Source organism: Acartia tonsa, chromosome 7, assembly GCF_053477335.1.
Source record: "Acartia tonsa isolate MP-2025a chromosome 7, ASM5347733v1, whole genome shotgun sequence".
Lineage (NCBI taxonomy): Eukaryota > Metazoa > Arthropoda > Copepoda > Calanoida > Acartiidae > Acartia > Acartia tonsa.
In genome coordinates this window covers 21,564,322-21,591,215 of record NC_137266.1, presented here as the reverse complement: position 1 = coordinate 21,591,215, position 26,894 = coordinate 21,564,322, and the positions used below count along the sequence as shown (strand labels likewise).

The window sequence follows — 26,894 nt, the reverse complement described above, 5'->3', positions numbered from 1 at the left end:
ATGCATTTAACATTGAACTGTGGCAAACTTTATAAAGATGTTTGTTTGTTTACCTGTTAGTTATTAATTGATTGGTGACGACAGTGCCGTCCTTCACCTCTCTCTCTCTCTCCAGCGCTCACCTACACACCAGGGAGGGAGGAGACAATGGTACACAAATTTTTACAACAATATTTCCTTATTCGTTGGCTCCAAAACTTTGGGTACTTAAGTAGTGTCTAAACTTTTCAATTATTAATTTTGATATAAAGAAGGGGTAATTTGTGTTTCATCATTGGGGGTGGACATTAATTTATTATCCATTGTCTTATCCCTTCAGATCCCTGCCTACACACCCACCAACCTTTAAATTTAACATTCTCAAGGCATCTTGGAACATACTCTAAATCATATTACAGGGTGTATCAAAAATATGAAAATTTTAAAATGTGTCGAATATAAAAAAAATTGCTAATATTTATTTCTTATAAACAATAAGTTACTTAAATTTCTACAAAAATATATTTAGTAAACTTTCTCAAATCGTATTAGAACATACTCTAGAATATTACAGGGTGTCCTAAAAAAATGAAAATTAAGAAAATGTGTCGAATATAAGAGAAATATTTAAAATATATAACTTGAAAATAGCTACATAATAAACTATGGGGGTGCCGTATAAGCATATTTCACGATTTATGCAAAGATATTACTTGGGCCACCCTGTAAAACTTAAGCACAAACAAACAGAACGTTTTTCAAGGTGAATGTGTCTGTTTTTGGTATGTTATAAGATTTATGTTAGATTGAGATGTTCCGTGGAGTTTTAATGGTTGTATTCATCTCCTCACATACTTCTAGCACACAGGAACATACATTCAAGAATAATTACATGAAAGTTAGAATGTTATGGGTCCATATATAAGGATACTTAAACCTTATCGAACTTCACTTACTATGGTACTAACCCGATTTCTTTCTCCTTCTTATCGACAATTAGGTAGAATTAATGGAAATTGTGTTATTTCAAAGTCTGGTGTTTTTTAAACCCAAACTCCTATTTTAGAAACTACCGGCTAGGCCCCTAGAGGTCTCTAAGATCGTTTATGTAAAGTCAAGGGGGTATAGTCGACCATCTACTTACTTTTTCTTTTCTTAGTAAGGTTGAAAATAAATAGTTATAAAACTTCCTTGAATTTATATATAACAAGCTTTAATATCGGCATCGATTTGTGAGATCCTTAGCATTATACAGACTAACATCGTCTTAATTTTATTTATAAAATCATCGTAAAACAAATTTTTAGATTTTAATTCCCAATATGTGTATAGTAAACCTGATATATTAAAAACGGACATCAAGATTATGCATATTCCTAGGTTGCGTAATAGCTTCAGCTTATAAAATTAGAGCTTATGACGATTCTAATGGTATACGTAACATGTTTCTACTATTAACACAAGCCGCGCAATTTGAATTTTAAAAATGTTGACATGTTTTGCACAGCCTGTAAATCCATAAATCTACGAAAAAAAGGCCTTTGGAAAAACCGGTTTTTAGGGCATAGTTTATTGAAATAATCCGTTTTAAATATTTGAAACATAAATGTCCCATAATAGGTTTTCCAAATATATAAAGCATTTTACATAATTGTTATATTTTCTATGCATAATTAAGTTTTTTTTTTAAATCATTTCCATTTGATGTTTTTGTTTATTTCAATTCGATACCAAAAAAACAAAAGCTATAATATTTGTAATGTACTTTAAGTCTTAACTTTTTAATTTAAGAGTTAAAAAAGAACAAAATATTTTTGTACAAAGCTAAAATTAGCCTGTAGTAAGAAGCGGGGTACTGCAGCCGCAAGTGTATCCTAGCTTTTATGTTGATTGATGGACAAAAGTTAAATATTTGACTTGTGATTTCGACTATTTGTTAGTACATAAACCATACCCACTATTTTTCTCTCAATTTTTAAATAAAAACATGACTCTATCGGATGGCCCTATCCATACGGGCTCTTTAAACCTTTGCTTAAACTAATCTAACCGAAAATAAGTATCAATTGTGGTCCATATGCGCTATGAGGAAAACCACCTTATATTTTACTTAGGCCGCAGATTGTTTCAACTGAAGCTTGCAGATGTAGTTGCGGCTGAAATTTAGTAAACAGCGGCTTAACACGGCTGTGGCTGCCGAACCCTTGTAAGAAAAAGAGGGTTACGAGTTACAAAGCAAGGTTTAATTTGTAGGAAAGTTGACACCAATGAAAAATAATCTTCTATTGTTTCTTAGCTGTTAACAAATTACTTTCAATACTTTTAAATTGATGTCCTTTAATAACATAGAGTTATGGATTCAGTGACGTCCAAGCTTTTTATTTTGAGTGGGGTTACAATGTAAATGGTTTCAAAGGTTTGAGGGTGTAATCTAAAGTATTCTTTTTATTATAAGGTGGTAAAATGGAAGATTATTAAAGTTTGAGGGGGTTGAACAGCCCTTCACGCAACCTTGGACGTCTATGCATAGATTACTATATGGTATAAGGTCTTCGGGAATGATTATCCAAATTTTAACACTTTATCTCAATTTATAAAGTATTTTAATGGTCTATGGATCCTTTATCTGATTTGTTGAGCTTCACTTTTATGAATGTTGTGATCCTTGTTTACATTAGATGTAAAGTACCTATAAAAAGATTATTATTGCATTACAACATACATGTATGTAATAAACATACAAAGCCTAGATACACGATCACTTAATTGGACCATTAGGGACACAGTGTTGGAACAATTCGACCATATTATTGATATTTCTTTACATTTAATTATGGAATTCCTTTATTGGTCGATTTAATCATCCAGTAGGATAAGAGGACATGGGGTAAAGGGTGTTGAAGTGAGGAATCGTTATTTCAGCCAGCTGCAAGATTCAATTTATTACAGAACATGAAAATCTGGTGTAAGATCCAAGTAATAATTTAATCATTAGGTTAATTCGGATTAAAGCTTGCTTGGTGAAGTATATTTCTAAAAACTTCGTTGGTTTGATTAAAAATCGTATGTGACTAAATATAAACAAAATACTATCAAATCTGTATCTGATTGGGTATCCAGGGGAATACATCTATTATGTATGTATAAGAATAATATAAAGTTTTTAGGGCCAATAACTCATTTTCCCTCCATCAACATAAGATTACATGTGCATTAAGTACATGTAAAAAACAACGAAAACTTATGTTTTTTCTTCATCATACTTGGAAATCTATAAAAAATAACATTGTACCATTAAGATATAATCTCAATAACCACTGAACCGATTGAGATTTGTATTCGACAAGCGCCTCACATTGTTCTTGGGTATTAGACTATATTATTTTAACAGGTCTTGAAATGGTTTTATGCTATTTTACCTTTTTATAAAAAATATCCTTACAAAAATTAAGAAGGCAAAAAAATATTTTTAAAAAGGAAAAAACACGTTTTATTAAGTGTAACAACAAATATTCCCTTTTTATGCTTTCATTGTGTTATAAATAATGAATATTGTATTGGACTAATGTATTTTTTTTAGTCTTGCAGCTTCTCTAGATTTTACCTAGTTCTAAAGTAGCTGGACAAAGTGTCTCAAAAATCAGCCTTGTGACGTCATAAAAATTAGGGATTATCAATCTCTTTTTTAGGGGTTTTCTTTCCCACTTCTCCACTCATCTCCCTCATTTTTTTGACGACACTGTCCATAATTTTGATAAAATCTTATAACATGATAAAAATAGGTGATAGATAAAAAAAATTAAGTAAAGGTGTGACCTTTCAATATTAACTATAGAGCTGCTTCGATCTTCAGATTATACCATAATGTTTAAAAATCTTTAGAATCTTAGAGACGATACTAACAAGTTTGATTTTGAGATCACAGCCATCCATTGCAAAATATAGACAAAACTACAGACAAACTTCAATGTAAGAGAATATTTTTAATAATCTTCTACATCATTTTATAAATTAGTATTCTTAATTTTTATAGGATACTTATTATTGCATATGTTTGTTTCCGGCATAGACGTCCAAGGGGGGGGGGGGTAATGGGGCGATTACCCCCCCCCCCCAAATTTTTTTTCATTTCCCCCCCCCCCCATTTAAAATTTACCCCTACCCTGGGGGTGCCGTAGGCACCCCCAACTATTTAGGAGGGGGTATTTACCCCCCCCAAATAATTTTGGGGGGGTAAATACCCCCCCCCCAAAACCAAATTACCCCCCCCCCGTAAAAAAAATTTTACCCCCCCCCAAAAAAAAAGCTTGGACGCCCCTGGTTTCCGGTTCCAATGGAACTAACTATCCTTATTGATTATTCTATTCATAGTTAACTAAACGGAAAGTGTTGACTTATGACAAGAAGAAAATTTATTATAAGCTTAAGTAAATAATTAAAAACACTAATTATAATGAAGTAATTCATTAGAAGTATTTAAGTAAAATATAATTGTATTTTTACTTAGCACAACTATGATTATATAACAGTTTTATAATCTAAGGGCTCTGTATTCAAAGGGCAAAGAATTGGGATAGCCTAAAATCAAACCAACCCTTAAATCTAAAAAGAATAGCTTAAAACCGTCCAAGGCCGTAAGTTAAGCTTCCCTAAAAAGTAAGTTTAGTGGTTAAAATATTCAGACAAAAAATACTGAACCTTGCTGAACCCAGTAAAAGTGTCTGACTATGACGCCAGAAAAAATTAACAATTTACCAATGAGAGACCGCTATATATTTTACCATTGGTCAATTACAGTGAATACTGGCTTCTCATTGGTTAATTGTTATTTTTTTCTGACGTAATAGTTCGACACTTTTACGAGGTTCAACCTTGCTACTTTTTATAAAAGAATATAATAGGAGGTAATCAAATGTTTTTCTTAAGTCAAACTGCTTCAAATAGATCTTTATGAATAATATACATACAATACTAGAATAATGAAAAATGCAATGTATCTTTATCAGGGTGGAAGGGGCCATAGGACAGGAAATTAGACTGGTTACCAAAGTTTTATGAACCTGATGTCTCAGTTGTTGGCTTAAATACTTTGGGAGCCTATATTAATTCTTGATTGTTTCAAATCAAATGTTCGATTATAAAATGTCAAAATTTAAGACAAAAGCTACACGCCTGGCAAACGTTAAGACCCTAAAGTAAGAAAAGCTATGCTATTACCAACATCATTGGATGTAATCTTCTTTTTTTTATAACTAGCGGCTGTGCCCTTAGCCTCTAGGGGCTCTGTATTAAAAGGGACAGAAAAGGGCTAGAAAAACCGGTTAGAACCCCCCAAGACTTAAATCTAATAATAGCCTAAAATCATCACTGGACCTATGTGAAGCTTACCTAAAATACAGAACTCAATCAGTTCAGTAGTTATTGAGATCCTAAGCTTCAGACAAAAACCTACAATTCTTTAAATGATAGGACTAACGGCTTCGCCCCTTGCCTCTAGGGGCTTTGCCCCAAGAGGTTTGATCAACCTAATTTTTCGTATTTTGAAATTTGAGAAAAAATTTGGGAGGGGGGGTTAGTCGACCCCCAATTTTTAATTTTAGTTTTTAAAAGAAAATTTTTTCGGGAGGGGGAAAATCTTCATTTTTAAGGGGGTTGGGGTTGTCCAACCTCCCAAATAGCTTAAAACCATCACAGGACCAGTAGGTATATTCCCTGAAGAGTAGAGCCCAATCGGTTTAGTGGTTACTGAGATATTAAGCTTCAGACAGACAGACGGACAAACAGACAGACATCGTTCTACTTTGTATTATAGATAATCATATTGTATCTATAAATATGCGTGTGTATGTATGATAGATGAATGATGGAACTAATCTCAATGAATCCGACCAATCCAAGTTTTTGCCAGTAAAATATACAGGTACACTTTTATACATACAAACATACATGTATGTACATTTTTTAGTAGCGAAGCTACTTTATATCTTGAGTTTTTCTGTACATCACAATAGCGGAGTAAATTAAGTAAATTGGATATTTCTTCCTTGTTTATTCGTGGATTTAATAATTGTTTTAAATATGTAACATTCAGTCATTCATTTTCAATACCTTTTAAAGGTAAAAAATATAGTTTAAATAGAAAATTTTAAAATTGCCAATTTTTGCTGCGTTACATATAGACATAATTATCTTTGTTACATGTTTTATATATATAAAATACATTTATTTTTATACTTTACTCATTTACATCCAAAAGGAGCAATTTATGTATGATATTATTCTTGTATTTTTCTTGTATAGTTAACAGTTGTGCTTTGCTTTCAAATGAAGCTCTAACAATAATGTTTTCAACTAATAATGAATTTTTGTTTTAAAAATGTGTACCGATTTCTTAATTTTATTTTTAAATGATGTGTTTTAATATCACCAAGCCATTCATGTATTTTCAAATCAATATTACTAGCGGCTCAGTCCCTAAATGACTCTATGGGCACTAGGTTTACCTTCCCAGGACCTATGGTAACATTCGCTAAGGAGAACCATATCGGTCCAGCAGTTAACTAGATTCTTCGGTTTAAATAGACACACATGCAGACAGACATCCTGTTACTTATATAAAAGTATGATTAAATCTGGCTCATTTCCATATTTTATTAGAAGCCGAGGTGAATTTATTTCTTGTTATCATTTATTATTCCTAGGCAGTTATTTAAGTAAAATAATCCCAAAGAAAATGTACTCATTTATTAAGGGAGGGAGGGGGCATTGATCTGTTTATTACACTAGTCCCCAAAGTTTTATGATAATATTTTCTTATTCTTTAGCCTAAAAACTTTGGGGACTTTTATTGAATTTTGCTTGATTGGTCCAAATAATTGAGTGACCACTGTCCACACGTTACAACTACTAATTGTAACTTACAGATGGTGTCATTTTGTGTATCATCAATGGGGATGTACTGTACATCAATTTATGGGCCATTTTTTATCCCTTTAGATCCCTGCATTTATTACCCTAAGATTAATATTAGCTATCATTACTGGTCAAAAAAGGTTATACTTAATAATAATTCTTCTTAAGTATTTCATTTTTTGTAGATGTGAAGCTACTCTTTTTATTTTTTAGTGTTTATTTCTGTAAGTTCTTTTTTCTATCTTCAACACATACATAATTGTAAAAATAGAAAATTTCTACAAGCTACATTCACATAAACATAAGAGGTTTTCTCACAAATATAATATGAAATTTCACATATTCATTCAGACATTACAAGTTGTTTTGAGCATGAAACTCTCTTCAGATGTCAATGTAGAATTAAAGTTAAAAATTAATATTAAATCTAATGGATTTTTACAAATATTTTAAAGGATTTTTTGTCCATATTAATTTTTGAAATAAGTATAATTTATGTTCTAATATTATATCCTCTTCCTTTTTCTTTACTAGATTTCTTTTTCATCACTCTCAATGGTTTGCTATAAATTTTGTATTTAATCAGCTTCACTACTTTGAACGTAATTGTTCTTTGTAGTAAATTAGTAATTATGTATGGCATATTTAATGATTGAAAAGCGATTTTTTATGGACAAATCATTCATTTTACTTTTACTATTATTGTTATGTTATTAATAGAAACCAATTTAACGGCAATCACCTTTCCAACAACGAGCGACCTTGCCTACTTCTTGCTTGACCGACAGATAAATATGGCAATAAGAGAAGTTTCGCTTGAATAGAACTTGATGATAACTTTTTTGTAGACTTGTGATATATTTTAGTACAAGGGTAAATGTGACATTTGCAGCTTGTAATGAAACAGTTTTTTCTTTCATGCCAAAAATCAAACCAAATTTTTGATATATGTATATCAAATATTTTTTCACCAACAACTTTTTGTAAAATTTTAGAATGGTTATTTATCGCATTTTATTATAAAAATTACTCGTTGAAAAGTGTCTAACAAAACTGGTTCTAGTCTTAATTTTTTTATTTTAATATGCATGAAAAGCTGTTATGGGTAGTAGAAGAACTAAAATCATGGGTGGCCTGACAAAGTATTCTTAAGAGTAGAAGTTTCGTGGTCCCATATCAATAATATATTTATGTTAAAAGAATCAGAAACCCCTTTTTTATATGTCTTAACGACCAAGCTAATATTGCTTGATTCACTTCTACAAGAGACAAAATGAATTGAAAATGATAGCTAAAATCCACATATATCTTCATTCTTAGAATAGTGTATTTTTTTTAAAAATAGGTTAAAAACATACTAACTTTAAAATATGTCTTATTTAAATATTTATTTTATAGCATTACTAATTTACTGACCAATTACGTTATCAATTGTATGCTCTTTGATATATCTTTAAAAAAAACAATAGTCTACTTTAAATAGCAGTCAAGAAATTCACATATTTTAGACAGACAGACAGAAAAAGTTGATTATATAGTAGCTTAGGCACTGAAAATAAAGAAAAAGATATGATGGGAAAAGAGAGAAAGTGAAATACAAATATTAAATGGGTTTCTTGGGGTTTTGTGTGTGTGTGTGTGTGCATTTGTGTATTTGTGTTTGTGTGTTTGTGTGTGTATGTGTGTGTGTGTATGTGTAAAGTGCACTGGTTTTTACAACTAACTGTGCAATGAATAATTTTTACTTGAATGGCAAAATCTGAAGTAAGAAGTTGGATTGGACAGGGAAAATATTTATGGCTTTAGAAAAGTTTTGGAAAATAATAATGTGGGTTTTATAATGGAACAAAAACGTGTACTTTGCCCCTATACTCATCAATTCAAACAATAGGAGGGGAAAATATAGATCAATAGACAAATATTTTGTTTCGTGTTTTTTATTGCATTAAAAATAATATTTGTAGTAAATTTTATGTATTTTTAAAAACTGCTTTTTGTTAGCATATGAAAAAAAATATACTAAGGGAAAACTATGATGTTTATTAGCTAACCTAAAACAGGGTGAACCTTAAAAAAAAAAAAAATTCATATTCTAAAAAATGCAAACATATAAATCAATATTCCGCACATTTTAAATATTAGATATGGTTGGTTTTTTTGTGGCTCACTAAGAAACTGTGTTTTTTGTGCAGGAAGGGAGGGGACCTCTGAGTTTTTATGACTCACACTGTAGCTTTAGTTTATTTGTATTAAATTAGACCTATGAGAATGGGTATGTAGAATTTTGTAATTAGTTTTTTTTTTATTAACCACTCAGATATTTCAGGTTTTTTGTGGGTAACACTGCAGCTATAGCTTATTTGTATTAAGGTGGACGTATAAGGATAGAGCTGGAACATTATTTTTAGTTTTTTATTAACCACTCAGATATTTCAGCTTTTTTGTGGGTAACACTGTAGCTATAGTTTATTTGTATTAAGGTGGACATATGAGGATAGAGACTGTGCAAGGTATGCTTGCAAACCTGCCCTGCAATATAACATCAGGAAAAGTCAAGTTTAACAAATGATCAACAACTTTTCAAATTTACTTGCAGAGTCAATTTATATATTGTTTGATTCCCATCAATAAAATTAACTGAAAATGGTCATTAAGATCTACAATTTAGTTGTAGAATAAGCCAAAATGTATTTCTTTATATATTTTTTGTTATTTTTGATTCATTGGAACTAACACAATATGCTACTCAGAGACGTCAAGCTTTTTATTTTGAGCAGGGCTAAAATGAATGATTTCAAAGGTTTGAGGGGTGTAATTTAATGTATTTCAAACATTTTGAGAGTTAAGGAGTTAACATCACTATACCCACCCCCCTAGCCGTTTATGATGCTACTTTAACTTTTCCCTTTATTTTATTGGCCTGTTTAGTGAGCAGTGTGTATATTTTAAAATTTATGACAAAATTTGATCACATTACTGACTTGACCTTGTTTAAGACATGCCAAATGACAAGATCCAACTGGTGCTTTGGTATAAGGTGAGTTACTTACAGGGCTTACATTTTTCATCTGATGAAATTTAAACCTGCTTAAAAATGTTTTTGTTGTACTGGTGCTTGCCCTTAAAACGCAAAAAAAACACAAAAAACCTGCGGTTCTATCTTGTACCCACTATAACCTAAAGCTTCATATAGATCCGGCGATGGTTTTAGCTTATTAATTTCTGAATCAAAGTCTTGACTTCGGTTGTATGCCCCCTTTTTAAATAATCTAATATTAACCCAATCAAGAAACACACAGTACTATTGTATTCGAAATAAAGTTATTCATTCAATTAAAATAAAATTGAATCTTTTAGTATTTTGACAACATAAGTGCACTTTAACTCCGTTATTCATAATTCTTTTTATGCGTATCAGATTATTTGTTAAAAACAACAAACCAAATCAATTGTTAGCAGTTTGACTTTATAAAGCGTTTAATGGTGTGTATCAGTTAAATAATTATAGGGTTCAGCCGCGACTAAGACTTAGATTTAAAATTTGAAAAGAGGGATTGCCATATTTGGGTCAGGTTTAGACCCCAGCGAATTTTTGAAATTAGAAAAGGTTTATTTTCCTGAGGCTTACAGGCTGCTGAAGCGCGGCTGCCGAGCCCTATTTTTTTCTGCTTAAATAAATCACTGTACAGTTTACCAAAAATTCTTCACCATTAAATTAAACAATAAATTGTGTACGAGAACATAAAACATTGCAAAAATGTTTTGAAGGTGCAATTGTAGAATATATTACTTATGTTTTTTTTTATTTTGTGTATAACATAAAGTATCTCTGTGAAAAATTACACCATACTCCATGATAAATGTGCAAAAAAGGATGAATTTGACCATTAGGGCGTATTTTTTTGCTGCTGTAAATTTTAGATATAATATTACATGAAATGTAAATATATCAAAAAAGAAAAAAGACATTTGACCATAGTAATTTTTGGAAGAGATGGTCACCAATCAAGAGAATCATTTTTGTCAATTTCAGGAGCTATTTTTAAGCATTCCGAACAGAATTCAAACCTCCTCCCTAACTTAATAGACGGCCACACGGACAAAGCGAGCTTTAGGGCAAATGATCAATGGGGTGAGGAATTATTAATGTGTAAATTACATCACCGACCTCCCAACCTTAAATAATTGATTTGTAGAAGGGTGAGTAAAGAAAAAGAATTATAGGACTAACTAACAGTCGGGCAGACATTGTACATTATGCAGTAACTACACTTCTGCTAAATTGGTAAAAAGGTTAATAAATAATAGGCATGTCAAGCAGAAATTAACTTTGTCCCTTGTTCATGTTCACTAGAAAATAAGAATAAAGAAATAAAGCTCAGGAATTAATAGAAAAGTTACCAAAATAATATTCATTTTTCGTTTAAAAAAATGATTTAGTAGGTTAAATTCAAGATTCTTAAAGTTTATGAATACAGATGTTTCTCTAAAAATGAAAAGTTAAATCTAAAGGATATCAAATTTATTTTTGTTGTAACATAAGATGTTGTAAGATAAGGCTTCTGATATTACTAATGGTGATTCATTTAATTAACAAATATCTTCTCTGTATTTCTCTTTTATTCGTGGGATTAGCTATTGATGGATGTATTAATTTTTTAATTAATATGTCATCAATCATATAAATTAAATTTTACCATAAAAAGAATATGCAATTCCCTGTATTCCAGAAAAAAAAGGGATAATTTCCCTAAAACTGAAAATGGACCACTTACAAGCTTTTTTTATGCTTATTTCATGAAAGGTTAAGAAAAATAAGACCCTGCATGGTTAGAACACCCCCACCCCGTATAGGATTACAAGCAATTTGTGAATTATTTAAAGTATTGTAGAGGTAAAATCCACTTTTTAGTTAGGGGTATTGTACAAAAACACTTCTACTTGATATAAGGTTTTACCCTTTGTAACTTGATAAATTATCTTTGCTTAACAAGGAAGAAAATATACAAAAATTGGCCTGTAGTCTCCAAAAAATCATCTAAACAATCTAGCGTTTCCAATACATTCAAATATATTTTTTCTGCTGATAATTGTCATAGGAGTATCTACTGTGGTGTATTCGGTTCAGTCATCCTTGAGATCTTTCTAGACAAACGGTTACACTTTTAACATGACTTTTAGTACACTTTTGAATGCAAGATCATATTTGAACATACTTTTTGTTTATTTAGGATCGAGAGGGAAAGCCAATCTTTACATTTGATTTCCGCGAGCGAAGTAGCACAATGAGGACAGTTGGCAGTTCCATCCTGGTCGCTGAGGATACAAAAGGAAGGGCAGAGTTTAATTTAGATGGCAAGGTATAGTTTTTCCAGGGATATTGGGATAGAACAATTGGCGATAAATTAAACACTTTACCAAAATTATTAAACATTAAAGTTCTTGAAGGATATTTTATGAAATGTAACTCTATATTTATTTAATGATAAAACTTGTTTCTCCAAGAAATTTAAGCTACCAGAACACTAGGAAGTTTTTAGACCTTTTTTGTTTAAGGGCGGGGGGGGGGGGGGGGTCATTTGCAGACCTATGAACCCTCTATTTATGAAGTTTTAAATTTTTTATATTTGTTAAATTGTTTTTTCTTTCTTCATTTTTTACTTTTATTTTGCCCTCCTTTCATTAAATTAATAATAACATCATGTTTTTGTTTTAGCCTGCCTTTCTGTCGTTGCATGGGGTTCTTGAATCAGACAGTGGAGATTATAGTTGTAGGGTGGACTATAAACTAGCCCCTACAAGATATCAAGCTATATCTCTTATAGTTATAGGTAATATTAGTAAACATAGCTGTATAGTTGACTATAAACTAGCCCCCACTAGATATCAAGTTATATCTCTTATAGTTATAGGTAATATTAGTAATTATAGTTGTATAGTTGACTATAAACTAGCCCCTACAAGATATCAAACTATATCTCTTATAGTTATAGGTAATATTAGTAATTATAGTTGTATAGTTGACTAATATCTCTTATAGTTATAGGTAACATTAGTAATTATAGATGTATAGTTGACTATAAACTAGCCCCCACTATTTATCATACTATCGGCTGTGCTCTAAGCTTTAAGGAGCTCTGTATTTTAAGGAGTAAGGAAAGTAGGAAGATAGCCTAAAACAAGTCTTAGATATACAAATTTAATAGCCTAAAACCATCCGTGGACCTATGAGAAGCTACCATTAAATGGAAAACTCAATAGGTTCAATAATTATCGAATTTTTAAGCTAAAAAAACCTTAGTACTTTATATAATAAGATAGGTATAGGTAATACTATTAATTCAAACGGTATAGTTAATTATAGGAAAGCTTCGCTTTTAAAATAATACCCTAAAAAATCAGGAAAGAAATGTGTAAGTACATTCACATATTGTATATACACACACACTGATTGAAGATATTATACGTGGTGCCAAGAATTATACTGAAAATAATGCACTTAATTTAATATCCAGAATATGGAGATATGTGTCAAGAAATTTGCAGGGATCTAAAGGGATAAGACAATAGCCAATAAATTAATGTACATTTCATTCGATGATAATTACCCATTCTGTAGATTACAATTATTGATTGAAACGTTTAAACACTAAATTTCATGAACCAACCAATCAAAATTTAACAAAGGTTCCCGAAGTTATTCAGCCAACGAAAAAGAAAACATCCTTATAAAACTTTGGGGACTAGTGTATCAAACAGCTCAATGTCTGTTCTCTCCCTGGACATTTCTATTGCGCAATTACTCTACAATTAGGTTATGTCGTAAGGAGGCTTTTGATAACACTTAATACCCCCCTCCCGCACGTCCTTGGCTAGTACTCAATTGTATATATTACTATTGCTGGGATTTTGAATTCGCTCATGTATCAAAAACAAACCTTCCTTTTAATTTTCTTTTTTTAAGTACCTAAGCTACTCTATAATTTGAAATGTCCGACCGTCCAGATTTATGTCCGTCAGGCCTGTTACAAAAAGTATATGTGTATTGGTTTCGTGATTTTCTATATAGTTAAATTTCTTTTAATCCCTCTTTTTTTATGAGTACTGTACATACATATGCTCTTTGACTCACTTTGTCTGTTAGTTGATCCTTGATTATTCTATTCTTCGCTACTAGGGATGTTATAATAGTTTTTTCTCGCATCGTATTATAAACAGCTTTCCACGGATATAGAATGTACCATTATAAGATTAAAACCAGTTTTTTTTTAGCCTGTGCCTTCGGATTGAACATTTTTATATTCGTAGAAAACTGGATATAATACGATGCTAGACATAGTTTTTTCGTATGGATGAGAACCGGTTCCTATCCACCGGATTCGAATGAATACGAGAAAACTTGTTATTACAATTATGAAGCACTTGGTCTGATGTTATGCGGAAGTGTAGGCATGTCACAAGCATGATTTGACCTAAATGTTTTTATTGAGAATTTTTATTCATAGACAACATTCCCTTACAATACACAGAAACATGAATAATTATTTATAAATTTTAATGCTTCTAATCGGGTATTTTTATAATTTGAGGCGAAAAGTAAGGGCTACCTCCAAATTTTCGTTGGTTTAAAATAAATTGGTGTATTTTCATTCGGAATGTACATCAATTTATCCGCAATTGTCTTCTTTAAATCACTGAAATAAAAATCATCGAATACAAAAATTAACACTGATAGTTTGGACCAACAAATCAAAGTAATTAAAAGCACCCAAGTTTTTTAAGCCACCGAATAACATATAAGAATTTGTGGGAGTAATTAAAAAGGTCGAAAAATAGATAAAAAAAAAAACACAAAATTATCAAATAATCGGACTGATTAAAATGTTAGAATACAAATCCCTCTATTTTGTGTTACAATATTTAGTCACTTGCATTGTTTGAATAACAACATTTTTATGCTAAAAGTAAAAGTGTTCCTGTCAATCTTTTGTGTTGTTATTATTTAATACCTATATTTGCGATAACTTTCACTACACAGAAACTGCTAATTTTCAACAATTACAAAACTTCCCCCCTCTAAGATGGATTGGAACCGGCAACATACAGGTCAGGTATATAACATTCTATGAGGAGTTCTGAGAATTTTATCAATAAAAGACTAAAGTGATAATGTTATAAGAGTAATAACGTTATGTCGTTGGTATGTTAAATATTTTCAATAATTTGATTACTTCATCATAAGAAGATACATAAAATAAATGTATGAATTTAAAGACCCAATACAAAATCGGGACAGGGTCCTCGAGAGCCCTTGGATTCTTATACTGTCAAATGCAAAATATTGAGCATAAAGTAGTATAAAAGGCTAGAGGCGAAGTAAATGAAAGTCTGTGTTTACAATGACCTTTAGTCTGACAGGTTAATTAACAGATCTAATCAAGGTTTTTTCCTAAGATGATCAGTTCTCATTATTGACATTATTATTTATCTATACACTTCTTGATCTATTTTTTGGCTTCTAAGCTATTCTTAAACTAACTTTGTTTGACTATCTTTTCTAATGAGGCAATGTAAATTTCTCAAGTTCTATTCGAGAAAGAGGGCTAAAAAAGAGGGCTAAAAGATATGTCTGACAAAGCAAAGTAAATTGTAAATGAAATATCTAAGAAGCTGTTAATAGTTTATCCTAAAAAGCTGAAAAATGTTACAACGTTTGGCCGAACAATCCCAATTAATGTCATAATCCCATAAATTATGATGTCACTTGGATTAGTGTTGTAAAATGTGTCCCTTTTTTATTGAGACAATATTAACAGCTTCAAATAAATGATTAGTTACTAACTTACTAACTACTGAACACTCCCTGTGTTCAGTAGTTAGTAAGTGTCATATAAAACTCTGAATGTTTTAAGAAAGATTTTAAAAATATATTTCCAAAAGTGATAATGCCAAAAATATTATAGACTTCTTTTTTATAGTCAAACACATCGTTATGCTATTAATCTAAACAAAGAATTCCAACAAAAAGGGCAAAAATTACCTCAGAATACAATTAAATTAATTAATCTGTTGTTGTTGTAGTGTAATTATAGTTGATGAGAAAGAGTATGCAAAAACATTTCCAGATCTGCAGATTATTAATTATTTCTGCACAACTTAAATGCAACATTTTTAGTAGCAAAGATACTACATAAACGAGAATAGTTCTATCTACAACATTTTTTTGGGTTTTTTAAAATATAAGTAGAAGTAAAATAAACTATTTATTACACATTGAACCATTTATTGCACTAGTTTCTAAAGTTTTATAAAAAGGTTTTCTTGACTTACAACTTTAGGGACTTTTATTGAATTTTGTTCATTGAGTGTCCAAACGTTTTAACCACTAATACCACTAATCGTAATCTACAGAAGAGGTAATTTTGTGTTCCATCAATGGGAATGTACATCAATTTATTGGCCGTTGACTAATCCCTTTAGATTGCAGACAATTTTGAGACTATATGAAGGGAGGATCTCTTACGAGAAAATTTAAATTTATTGGTAAATTAATCTTCAATGTGTAATAACTTAGATATAGAGAATATTCGCTACAAAAAAAATTCTTTTTTTGTATCATAGAAATTACTTGTGAAAGGGCGACCCATTAAAAACTCATTTGATAAAAGTTTTTGACATAGTGGCATTTCAGCAAGCAGGATAACCCGGCAAGGTGTTGAAAAACAAGAAACATTTTGTCCATAAGTAGCGATATTAGAAAATTCGTAGATTCAGGGATCTTAGGGGATAAAACAATGGATGATAAACTGATTTATTTATACGATTATGATAAACAAAATTACCCCATCTGAAGATTTATCTATTTGTTGAAAAGTTTGGACACTACTAGTTGTTAACAAACCATTCAAAATTTAATAGTTTAACCAAATATTTTCAGCCAACGAAAACTATAACTGTTATATTATATCTATTACTTTAGCTCAGGGAGTAAGGGAGGGGACAATGGATCGAATATTCAATTTTTAAGAGTCTCAGACTTTGGGTACTGGCTTAAAGGGAATGTGCACAAATTCAGCAGGTTCTGACTGACTTTGGGTACTAGCGCATCAATGCCCCGCTAACTAGCTTAGTTAGTGTTCAAAATAGCAGACAGAAATTTGTTATAAAATGGCTGGTTTTAACAAATATTTTTCCCAAGAAAATGTCATTTCATGGATAGAAACTCTACTGTGATATTTATGTATTACACAATCTAAGAACCCCTTGAATTTATGTGGCAGTTAAAAATATATGAGAAGGGTTGACGAAGTTCTAAACACGATTTTTCTAGTGATTAATTACAGAATGTTTACCACATTGTACTGGTAATTTAATTTTTAAGTAAATGATTTTTTTCTTAGAACTAATTTTGTTCTAAATCATATTACTATGATCCCTTTACAATTTTGGTAAAATTTTCTGGATAAATCTGGTTTTCATTGCTTTTCAGCGAAAACTCTTTAATTGAATTAATTGCCCATTGTCCCCTGGTGGGTATGTGATCGTGAGAACCAGATTTCTCTGTGTAGATACATGGTATATTAAAAAAACAGGTCTTGTAAAGAGGTTGTAGAAAAGTTTCGCTGCCAGAAAGTTTTGTGTTTTGAATATAGGAAAAGTTTCTCTTTTCTCTCTAGTCAAAATTTTATTCATATTGGATATTTTACTTTTATTTAAAGGTTACGCATTTTATCATTACATTAAAAACAAAACAAAATATTTTTAAAAGCGAAGCTTTTCTATATTTAGGGTCTGTACTTACGAAATGGTAAGCTCTTTTCGTTAATTTAGATATGTTAGAATTGTCCTATCGATTTTAAACTTTGGATAATGATTACTATAACAGTTATGTACGATTTAGAAAGCGAAGCAAATCTTCAATCGCAACCAGAAAGTCCACAAGTCCATTTAAAACAAGTTCATTTTTTTTTTATTGCCACCAAATTGATCCAAATTGGCTAAAATTTCGGAATAGCTTACCATGTTATATGTTATTTGTTAGTTGTCACGGAGGAAGGGAAGGACATTGAGTAGTTTATTACACTAGTCCCCAAAGTTTTCTTATTCGTTGGCTTAACAGCTTTGAGGTTCATTGAATTGAATGTCCAAACGTTTCAACCACTACTTGTAATATCCTGAAGGGGTAATTGTGTGTATCATCATTGAGGATGTACATAAATTTACTGGTCGTTGTCTTATCCCTTTAGATCCATGGTTAGTTGTAGAATGTCCAGTTGTAATTGCGACTATTAATCATCTACACAACACTTACAATTACAACTACAACAAATTATATCCATAACTAGCGAAAGATTACCATAACAACAAAATTGTAGAAAATCAAAAAAAAACATTAGAGATATATTTCAGTAAAACGTTGAGTTAAAAATATGAGCATACAATTTTGATTACTAGCGGCTACGCCCCTAGAGGCCTCTAGGGGGCACTTGAGGAGTAGAAATTTTTTTTTTTTGGGGGGGGGGTAGGCCCCTCCTCATTTTTAATATTGGTTAAAAAAATTCAAAAAAAAAAGTTTTCGGGGGGGGGGGGATTTTTAATTTTTTGGGTGGGTTGGGGGTGTCCCAACTCCCCAAGAAAATAGTTGTAAACCTTCCCGGGACCCATGAGAAGCTACCCTGTTAAGGAGAACCCGATCGGTTCAGCGGATCCTTCAGTACAGACACACAAACACACACACAGACATCCTGTTACTTTAGTATAAGGATAATATTTATTGCCAAATAGTACTTTCCCTCCCCCCAAAAAATGATATTATTTTCTAAAATATAAGATAAATAGATCTATGGAGTCTAAATCAGGGATCTAAAAGGGATAAGACAATGGCCGATAAATTGATGTACATCCCAAATGTTGATACACAAAATTATCACTTCTGTGGATTACAATTAGTGGTTGAAGCGTTTGGACACTCAACTAACTTAACCAACCATTAAAAAAATTAAAAGTCACAAAAGTTGGTAAGCCAACCAATAAGAAAACGCTATTTTAAAACTTTTGGGACTAGTGTGAACAGCAAACTGTCCACTCTCTCTGTCTCTGAATCTATATACAAGAAGTTGTAACTTTAACAGATGTAGATTAAATAAAATTAATGTTTGTGCTAAAATAATTATAAATCTAGGTTGTTGCCCAATTAACTATAAAAAGGAATTACTATTTTAAGAAAATATTGTATCATATACTAAAGGCTAAAGGATTAATTAAATCAAGTTCTATAATAGCTGACTTTGTATCTAAAGTGTGCTTTATTAAGTGCCACCTAACCGAGCTCATACCCATGGGGGAAGTCTGTGTCGACTGAGTCAGTTAATATTAGCCAATAGCGTTGAAATTATTAACACAGTCAAGTCGCTACAAAGAAGTAGAAAGAAACTTGCCAGCAGATGAAAAGGTCCTCATCACTTATGACAGGTAGTTGTCTGGGTTATGCATCTGTAGGTCCTCTAAGAGATAACTGACCATGTAGTTAAAAATTTTTTATATTTCAGTGCCGCCTAACCGAGCAGTGATACATGACGTGTATGGAAATCAGTTCAACCAAGTCCTAGGACCCTTTCAACTCAATAGCTCTGTTGTACTGGTCTGTGATATTATAGGAGGTAAGAGTATATTCTATATCTTAAAAGGAGGTTTTTAGGACAGAACGTTATTGGAAATTCTAAAACATCTACCCTCTGGTACTGTCCTTGAAAACGTCAATGAAGAAAAAAGGTCCTAGGACAAACGCAGGAGTCCCAAACGTCGGAGTGGACAAACACAGGAGTGGACACTTAACCTAACCTAACCTATTTTAAACCATATTTTGGGGTTTTTTAATGCCTAACCCCTGCGGAGGGCTTATTTGTACATTCATATCTGAACCTAAACTAACCTGTATAGAAATACTTACTTAAATTAATATTTTAACACTCCTGCGTTTGTCCCCTCCGACGTTTGGGACTCCTGCGTTTGTCGTGGAACCAGAAAAAGGTGTATGGATATCAAACTCTCTGAAACCATCAGTTCAGTGTCAAAAAGCTGCCAACAAAGCCAGTTCAGTTTTAGGACAGATGTCTAGAGCAGTTTCATATAGAGACAGAGTTACCTGGATAAAACTTTACAAGCAATATGTGCGTCCTCACCTCGAATACTGTGTTCAAGCATGGTCACCCTGGCTTGAACAAGACAAAAAAATACTAGAAAAGGTTCAAGAAAAAGCTGTTAAAATGGTCTCTGGACTTCAAGGTAACTCTAATGAAGCTAGGCTGAAAGAACTAAAGTTACAAGTCACTAGAAGACAGACGTGAGCGTGGGGACATGATCCAAGTGTGGAAAATATTATCAAACTATGATAATGTCAATGGAAAAACGTTTTTCCACAAGTTTCAACAACCTGCCCACCATACTAGACTTGGAGCTGACAATTTGAATCTGAAGAAGCCCAGATTTAATTCAGATTTTCGCAAAAACTTTTTTTCCACAAGAGTTATTGACAAATGGAACTCTCTTCCCCACAAAATTAAGTCTGCTAGTAACCTGAACCTGTTTAAAAATCTGTATGACCGTTGAATATGGAGAGAATTACAACCTGAACCTGAAAGAAGATGAAAGTGCTGACATGTTCAAAATTCTACCACAGAGGAGCTGAACATTATCCTGATTAAATTAAATTAGCTAGTGATTGCGAGCCTTAGTATCAAGAGACTTTTTATTTGAAGGGAGACGGTGGGCAGAAAAGTAACCTGAACACTTTAAAATAGCTAAAACAATCCTAAAACCTATATAAACTATTCTAAAATGAAGCACTTTTTTGTTTCATGAAAACCTAGCTATTAATTCTAAATAAAGATTTTAAAAGGCTTATTGTTGGTAAATGTCCTCTAAATATAACTGTAGTGAATATTGCCAATGTATTTTAGTCTTAGGATAGATTTAGGCTATTTTTCTTACCCCATCAAAACCAGTTCCTTGGAGCTGGGGTGCAGTCACCAGTATTGATATAAACCAACTTCTATCCGCTAACTTTGAGTTTATGAAGCATTACCTTGAAATTTTTATGTATATTCAATGTTTATAAGAGCTCTAACTATGAAATATTTGTCTATAGAATAAAGGTATACAGTATAGAGTAATATATTGCAGCATAGTCTTTTTGCCAATAAAAAAATTTACTAAAGAAAAAGAGGTACTCTACATCTTTAAACAACAAAGTAAATCACTTTTTACCCTCATTGTTTTATGGACATATAAAATTATACATAAGAAGTCAATTACACTATGGTGATAGAAATATTTACAAAAAGATTACAAAAGGCATGCCTTTCCTAATATAATAAAGTAACTGAATGTTCGTCTGTTTGTGTAGCTTCATAGCTCTCCAATTGCTTAACAAATATTGTTCTCTTTTAGAGTGAAGATTCTTATAGGTTCTTAGAAAGTTTATAAATTATTTGGGAGAGAGTACTTTTATCCTCCAAAGAGAAACCACATCTAGAAGAGGTGCCTGGGATCGTAGCCGCTAGTTGATTATATTTACTAATCTCCATTTCATTCTCAACAGGTAGCGCATCCGCTCGTCGCCGGCGAGGTGATAGGTTCGAATCTCGGGCCGACACCGCGTCATAACTAAAGACATTAAAAAAATGTTTTCTACTGCTGCTATGTCAGGTGCGTGACATCAGTGGCGTGCGAAGCACTTTGTCTAGGGGGGGGCATTTTGAAGATTTTGTAAAATTTTGCCCCCCCCTAAATCAAAGTGCCCCGGGGGGGCACTTTGCTCTAGGGGGGGGCATTTTGATTATATATACTAATTTTAATTAAGGGCGTTTTAAGGGGTGGGATTATTTGATTATGGGCCTCCTAGTCCTTATCCCTTCTTCCCCATCCCTATTTCCCATTTATATCCCCCACCTCTTCCCCCCCATCTCTTCTCCCCCATCCCTTCTCCCCACCCTGCAATGACCAAAGGGAAGGGAGCTAGAAAGCATCTTCGAAAAAATAGTACAGAAGATAAATTAACCTTTAGAAGGGCGCAAAGCGCAAATTTTTTTCTTCAAATATGCAGGGAGGGAGGGTTTTTTGGGCTATTTAGTACACTAGTCCCCAATATTTCATAGCAGAAACCATTTGCAAGGGCGCGAAGCGCAATTTTTTTTCTTCAAATATGCAGGGAGGGAGGGGTTTTTGGGCTATTTATTACACTAGTCCTCAATACTTCATAGCAGAAACCATTTGGAAGGGCGCGAAGCGCAAATTTTTTTCTTCAAATATGCAGGGAGGGAGGGGTTTTTGGGCTATTTATTACACTAGTCCCCAATATTTCATAGCAGAAACCATTTGGAAGGGCGCGAAGCGCAAATTTTTATCTTCAAATATGCAGGGAGGGAGGGGTTTTTGGGCTATTTATTACACTAGTCCCCAATATTTCATAGCAGAAACCATTTGGAAGGGCGCGAAGCGCAAATTTTTTTCTTCAAATATGCAGGGAGGGAGGGGTTTTTGGGCTATCTATTACACTAGTCCCCAATATTTCATAGCAGAAACCATTTGGAAGGGCGCGAAGCGCAAATTTTTTTCTTCAAATATGCAGGGAGGGAGGGGTTTTTGGGCTATCTATTACACTAGTCCCCAATATTTCATAGCAGAAACCATTTGGAAGGGCGCGAAGCGCAAATTTTTTTCTTCAAATATGCAGGGAGGGAGGGGTTTTTGGGCTATTTATTACACTAGTCCTCAATACTTTATAGCAGAAACCATTTGGAAGGGCGCGAAGCGCAAATTTTTTTCTTCAAATATGCAGGGAGGGAGGGGTTTTTGGGCTATTTATTACACTAGTCCCCAATATTTCATAGCAGAAACCATTTGGAAGGGCGCGAAGCGCAAATTTTTTTCTTCAAATATGCAGGGAGGGAGGGGTTTTTGGGCTATTTATTACACTAGTCCCCAATATTTCATAGCAGAAACCATTTGGAAGGGCGCGAAGCGCAAATTTTTTTCTTCAAATATGCAGGGAGGGAGGGGTTTTTGGGCTATCTATTACACTAGTCCCCAATATTTCATAGCAGAAACCATTTGGAAGGGCGTGAAGCGCAAATTTTTTTCTTCAAATATGCAGGGAGGGAGGGGTTTTTGGGCTATTTATTACACTTGTCCCCAATATTTCATATAAAAATTTCTTATTCGTTGGCTCAACAACTTTGGGGACTTTAATGGAATTTTGATTGGTTGGTTAATTAAGTCGAATTCCATACATTTCATCCAATAATTGTAATCTATATAAGGGGTAATTTTTTGTATCATCATTGGGGATGTACAAAATTTCTTTGGTAAAAAGTTTATATTATACAAAATAAAATACTTCCTATAACCTGGTTTGTTATGTTCTGTGAAAAAAGGTTATAACCTAACTGTCTGGTTGGCGCGAAGCGCCAAAAATTTTTTTTTGGAGTATTTCTTGATCTTTTTTTTGGAAACTGGGATAGTTTTGCTTTTTGTAGGGTAGGGGGCAAAAAGGGGCATTTTTGTTGACCAGGGGGGGGCAAAATGGGGCATTTTTTAACATTTAGGGGGGGGGCAGGGGGGGGCGTTTTGGTCGCTAGGGGGGGGGCGATTGCCCCAAATGCCCCCTTCGGTTCGCACGCCACTGCGTGACATAAATAGTAAGAGTTGGGGGAATTGGAAAGGGTGTAAAGAGTATTGCATACCATTACACGTGGATGATGCTCTGGATTCTCTAGATGATCTTTTAAATCAAAGGAGAATCCCGCCCATATGAGGTAATAGTAATAAATACATGAAAGAATTTAACAATCTAATCTTATATATTTGTTATTTAGGAATTCCTTCTTCTCGTGCTACGTGGTGGAAAAATGGGAAACTATTGGATTCATCCTGGAAGGTAGCCAACTTACTATTTCCTTCAAATAACCACAAATAAAATGGTATCAAGGGCTTCAAAAATATAATTATTGCATTTTTTACATAAAAGGCTCAGAAACTAACATTTTTGCTTAATCATTTCATTTAAAGTCTGCTTTCTTTTTCAAAATCCTTTTATTGTGCAACATTTTAATAATAAAACATTAATTTTTCAACTAAAAATGTGAACTTCGGTATGGAAGTAGTCATTTTTGGTTAAAAAAGATAGCTTTTAAAAAAAATCAAAAATATTTTTTTTTAAATTCTATATATCTTTAATGCCTGGTAATAATCTATTCTACCCTTGTTATTACACCATGTAAAATGTATAGAAACCCAGGTATAAAGGTATAGGTACCTGGTATTGAATTTTCTACTCCATATACCCATTCACTTCTGCATTTATGAAATCATCAAAATCTCATACTATTAAATAGCACAATGTTCTCCTTCCCCCTTGCTCAGTTTTGTTAGCCCCGAGGACCGAAGGATTCAGGAACGGGATATCAAAACTGGTATTAATTAATTATTTTTTTATGGGAAATTGTCTTTGATACGATGCCATACATGATTTTTTATTATGGCTAAGAACCGGTTTTAATCAAGCGGATATCAGTTGGTTTAGAGGCCATACTGGAAATTTTTTATTTGAAATTTTATGATCATCAATTCATCACTTATTGATCTATCCCTGTATCCCTGATATAAAAAGCCATATACATGTATTTATGACTAGGAAATGACTATTATATTTGGTATAAAAAGGGTGGGGTTTAGTTGCAGGATTCTTGTTTATTTTTTTAAAAGTCTTGGCTTGTATTACGTATATAAAAATAAGTAGATGCAATTTACTAAGCAGTTTATAGTGTCTCAAAAAAAGTGTACAAATGTTGTAATAATTGGCCGAACTAACCCTATTGACGTCATATTCTCTTCCAATATAACGTCAATGGGGATAGTTCGTCCATTCGTTGTAACATTTGTCTATTTTTTGGAGACTCTATAAGCTGCTTCGAATTTTTTATATGGGAATTCCATTTAATAGGTAAAAAATCTAACTATCTATCTTTATTCTTTATAGCTAGCTATCTATCTAATGGCTTATTTGCATCAAACCTGATGTCCATTTTCTATCTTTCTATCTAAATGAATTTCGATCATATTATCTATATTACTCCAATTGTATATCTGTCTCTCTGTCTATGTATGAATCATATCTATTTTTTTAAATCTAACAGCATCTCTCTATTTTAGAGAATCTCAGTTGGGAAGTCTCGAAATCTATTAGAGTTATACATCCGAGAAGATATGCAGAATAATATTCTAGAATGCAGGAATGGACAATAGAGTTAAAGAATAAAGAGGGCAAGAATTAAATATCTGAGAAACCGAATGCAACCTCATTAGTTTTAAGATTTATCGCATCTAAAATGTCAAGATTTTATTTTTACATTTCTGCAAAATTAAGGGTCCTTGAAAAAATAAGCAGATTGTTGTCTGACTATACATCTTTACTTATAGATTTATTAAATAGGCTTAATAAAGTATACATGGAATAATTCTCATTTACTTTTTAACAAGAGCTAAGATATTCCAAAAGTGCCTTGTCAATACAATAGCAGGTCGTTGAAAAAAAATGTATTACAATATTGATACTAATTATAAAAAAAAACACATTTTTTTAAAATGAAAAAAGATTAAAACCATATTTCAATTTGGGTGGTTAACTCCTCCTCCAATCCCTTACTTTTTATTGGGCATGTTAAAATCTATACCTATTTAAATTTACTTTTAATGCAAATAAAATCATATCAAGAAATCTAAAAATAAAATATAGGACATCTAAATGGAAGATTAAATATAAATCCATAAAATTTTTGGATTTCATCAGTTTAAATTTATTAGACCAAAATATTATAAATTCAACTTTATATTTTATTAGCAAAACTTTTCTAATATATGTATTAGTCGGTCTATCAATTTACTTTCAGTGTACTGATTTTTTATAAATAAATGAGATTACAACTTTCTGAATAATTAATGAAATAAAATAGCCAGTGATTTACAACTATATAGTTGTGATAAATACATTAGAAGTTAAACCACAAACAACAGTACATTTTAAGTTTAAATTCAGACATTGCAAACTCTTAAGAAAATGGGAACTTTCTCATAACTAAAGTTCACTTAAATGATTTTTTCAAATAAATTTCAAAAAACGCGCGGCTAGAGCTTACTACACAGTAAGAACACACTTCTTTGTAGAAAATATATTTCGCTTTATTCAAGCCATCTCAATTCTATAAAATAAAAACCATATTTGCAAAATTCATAAGAAAACAACAAGCTTCATACTAGTTAAAATTAACATAAGTTTAACAAAAAACAGGTTAAAAATATTAAGTACTTTGAAAAAAGGAATTTTAAAAACAAAATAAAATTCAAATCTTTTTACTTTGAAATATGGTGTACCTAATTGTTTGAGGGTTTATGTACGACTGAATTATTTATTGTAAAGGAATGGGGGGGGGGGGGTTAGCAGATTTAAATAAATTGGAAGATTTTTAGAATTTTTAAAAATAAAATAATAATATGAATAATATGCACTATCTGATTTTTTTGCCTCTAACTTAAAAAAAAATAATTTAGTTTCATTCTTTCATAATTGTCCCTGTTTAAGTTGCATTTGTAAATAAAAATCTCAATGTACACATTCAGTATTTGAAAAGAAACTTTACTAGACTTTATGCTTAAAGTTTTCTCAAGAAAAAAACGGCAGGAAAATGTAGATAATTTTATTGAATATAAGTTGGATATTAGAATAATTATTTACCTCCTTATCGTATCATAGACAGTTAATATTAAAATAAAATATTACAAGATTAAAACCAGTTTTATTAGTACCGAGGGGCCGAAGGCAATGGCTTATAAGACTGGAATTAATTTTATAATTTTAATGTTAATATTCGCAGAAAATTATCTTTAATACGATGCTACAAATGATTTTTTAGTATGGCTGAGAACTGGTTCTAATCCAGCGGATATTA

General features: G+C 32.0%; 1 protein-coding gene across 1 annotated transcript; it reads left to right on the top strand.

The window, feature by feature from the left end:
- Nucleotides 1–322: 322 nt before the first annotated feature.
- LOC145324447 (hemicentin-1-like) lies at nucleotides 323–25,194 on the top strand. Its single transcript, XM_080167034.1, has 10 exons — nucleotides 323–365; nucleotides 785–847; nucleotides 5,836–5,899; nucleotides 9,372–9,437; nucleotides 9,888–9,928; nucleotides 12,123–12,251; nucleotides 12,608–12,722; nucleotides 19,440–19,550; nucleotides 23,766–23,827; nucleotides 25,102–25,194. The coding sequence occupies exons 2-10, from the start codon at nucleotides 791–793 to the stop codon at nucleotides 25,192–25,194; spliced, it is 738 nt and encodes a 245-aa protein (XP_080023160.1). The 5' UTR covers nucleotides 323–365; nucleotides 785–790.
- The last annotated feature ends 1,700 nt before the right edge of the window (nucleotides 25,195–26,894 follow it).

What these genes read in the sequence shown, in the direction of transcription:
- LOC145324447 (XM_080167034.1), top strand. Translation starts at nt 791, where the DNA reads ATGTTCCGTGGAGTTTTAATGGTTGTATTCATCTCCTCACATACTTCT. An exon ending in GCCCTGCAATATAACATCAG is followed by an intron (nt 9,438 to 9,887) that starts GAAAAGTCAAGT and finishes ACCTTGTTTAAG; the next exon opens with ACATGCCAAATGACAAGATC. An exon ending in TATTGGATTCATCCTGGAAG is followed by an intron (nt 23,828 to 25,101) that starts GTAGCCAACTTA and finishes TCTCTATTTTAG; the next exon opens with AGAATCTCAGTTGGGAAGTC.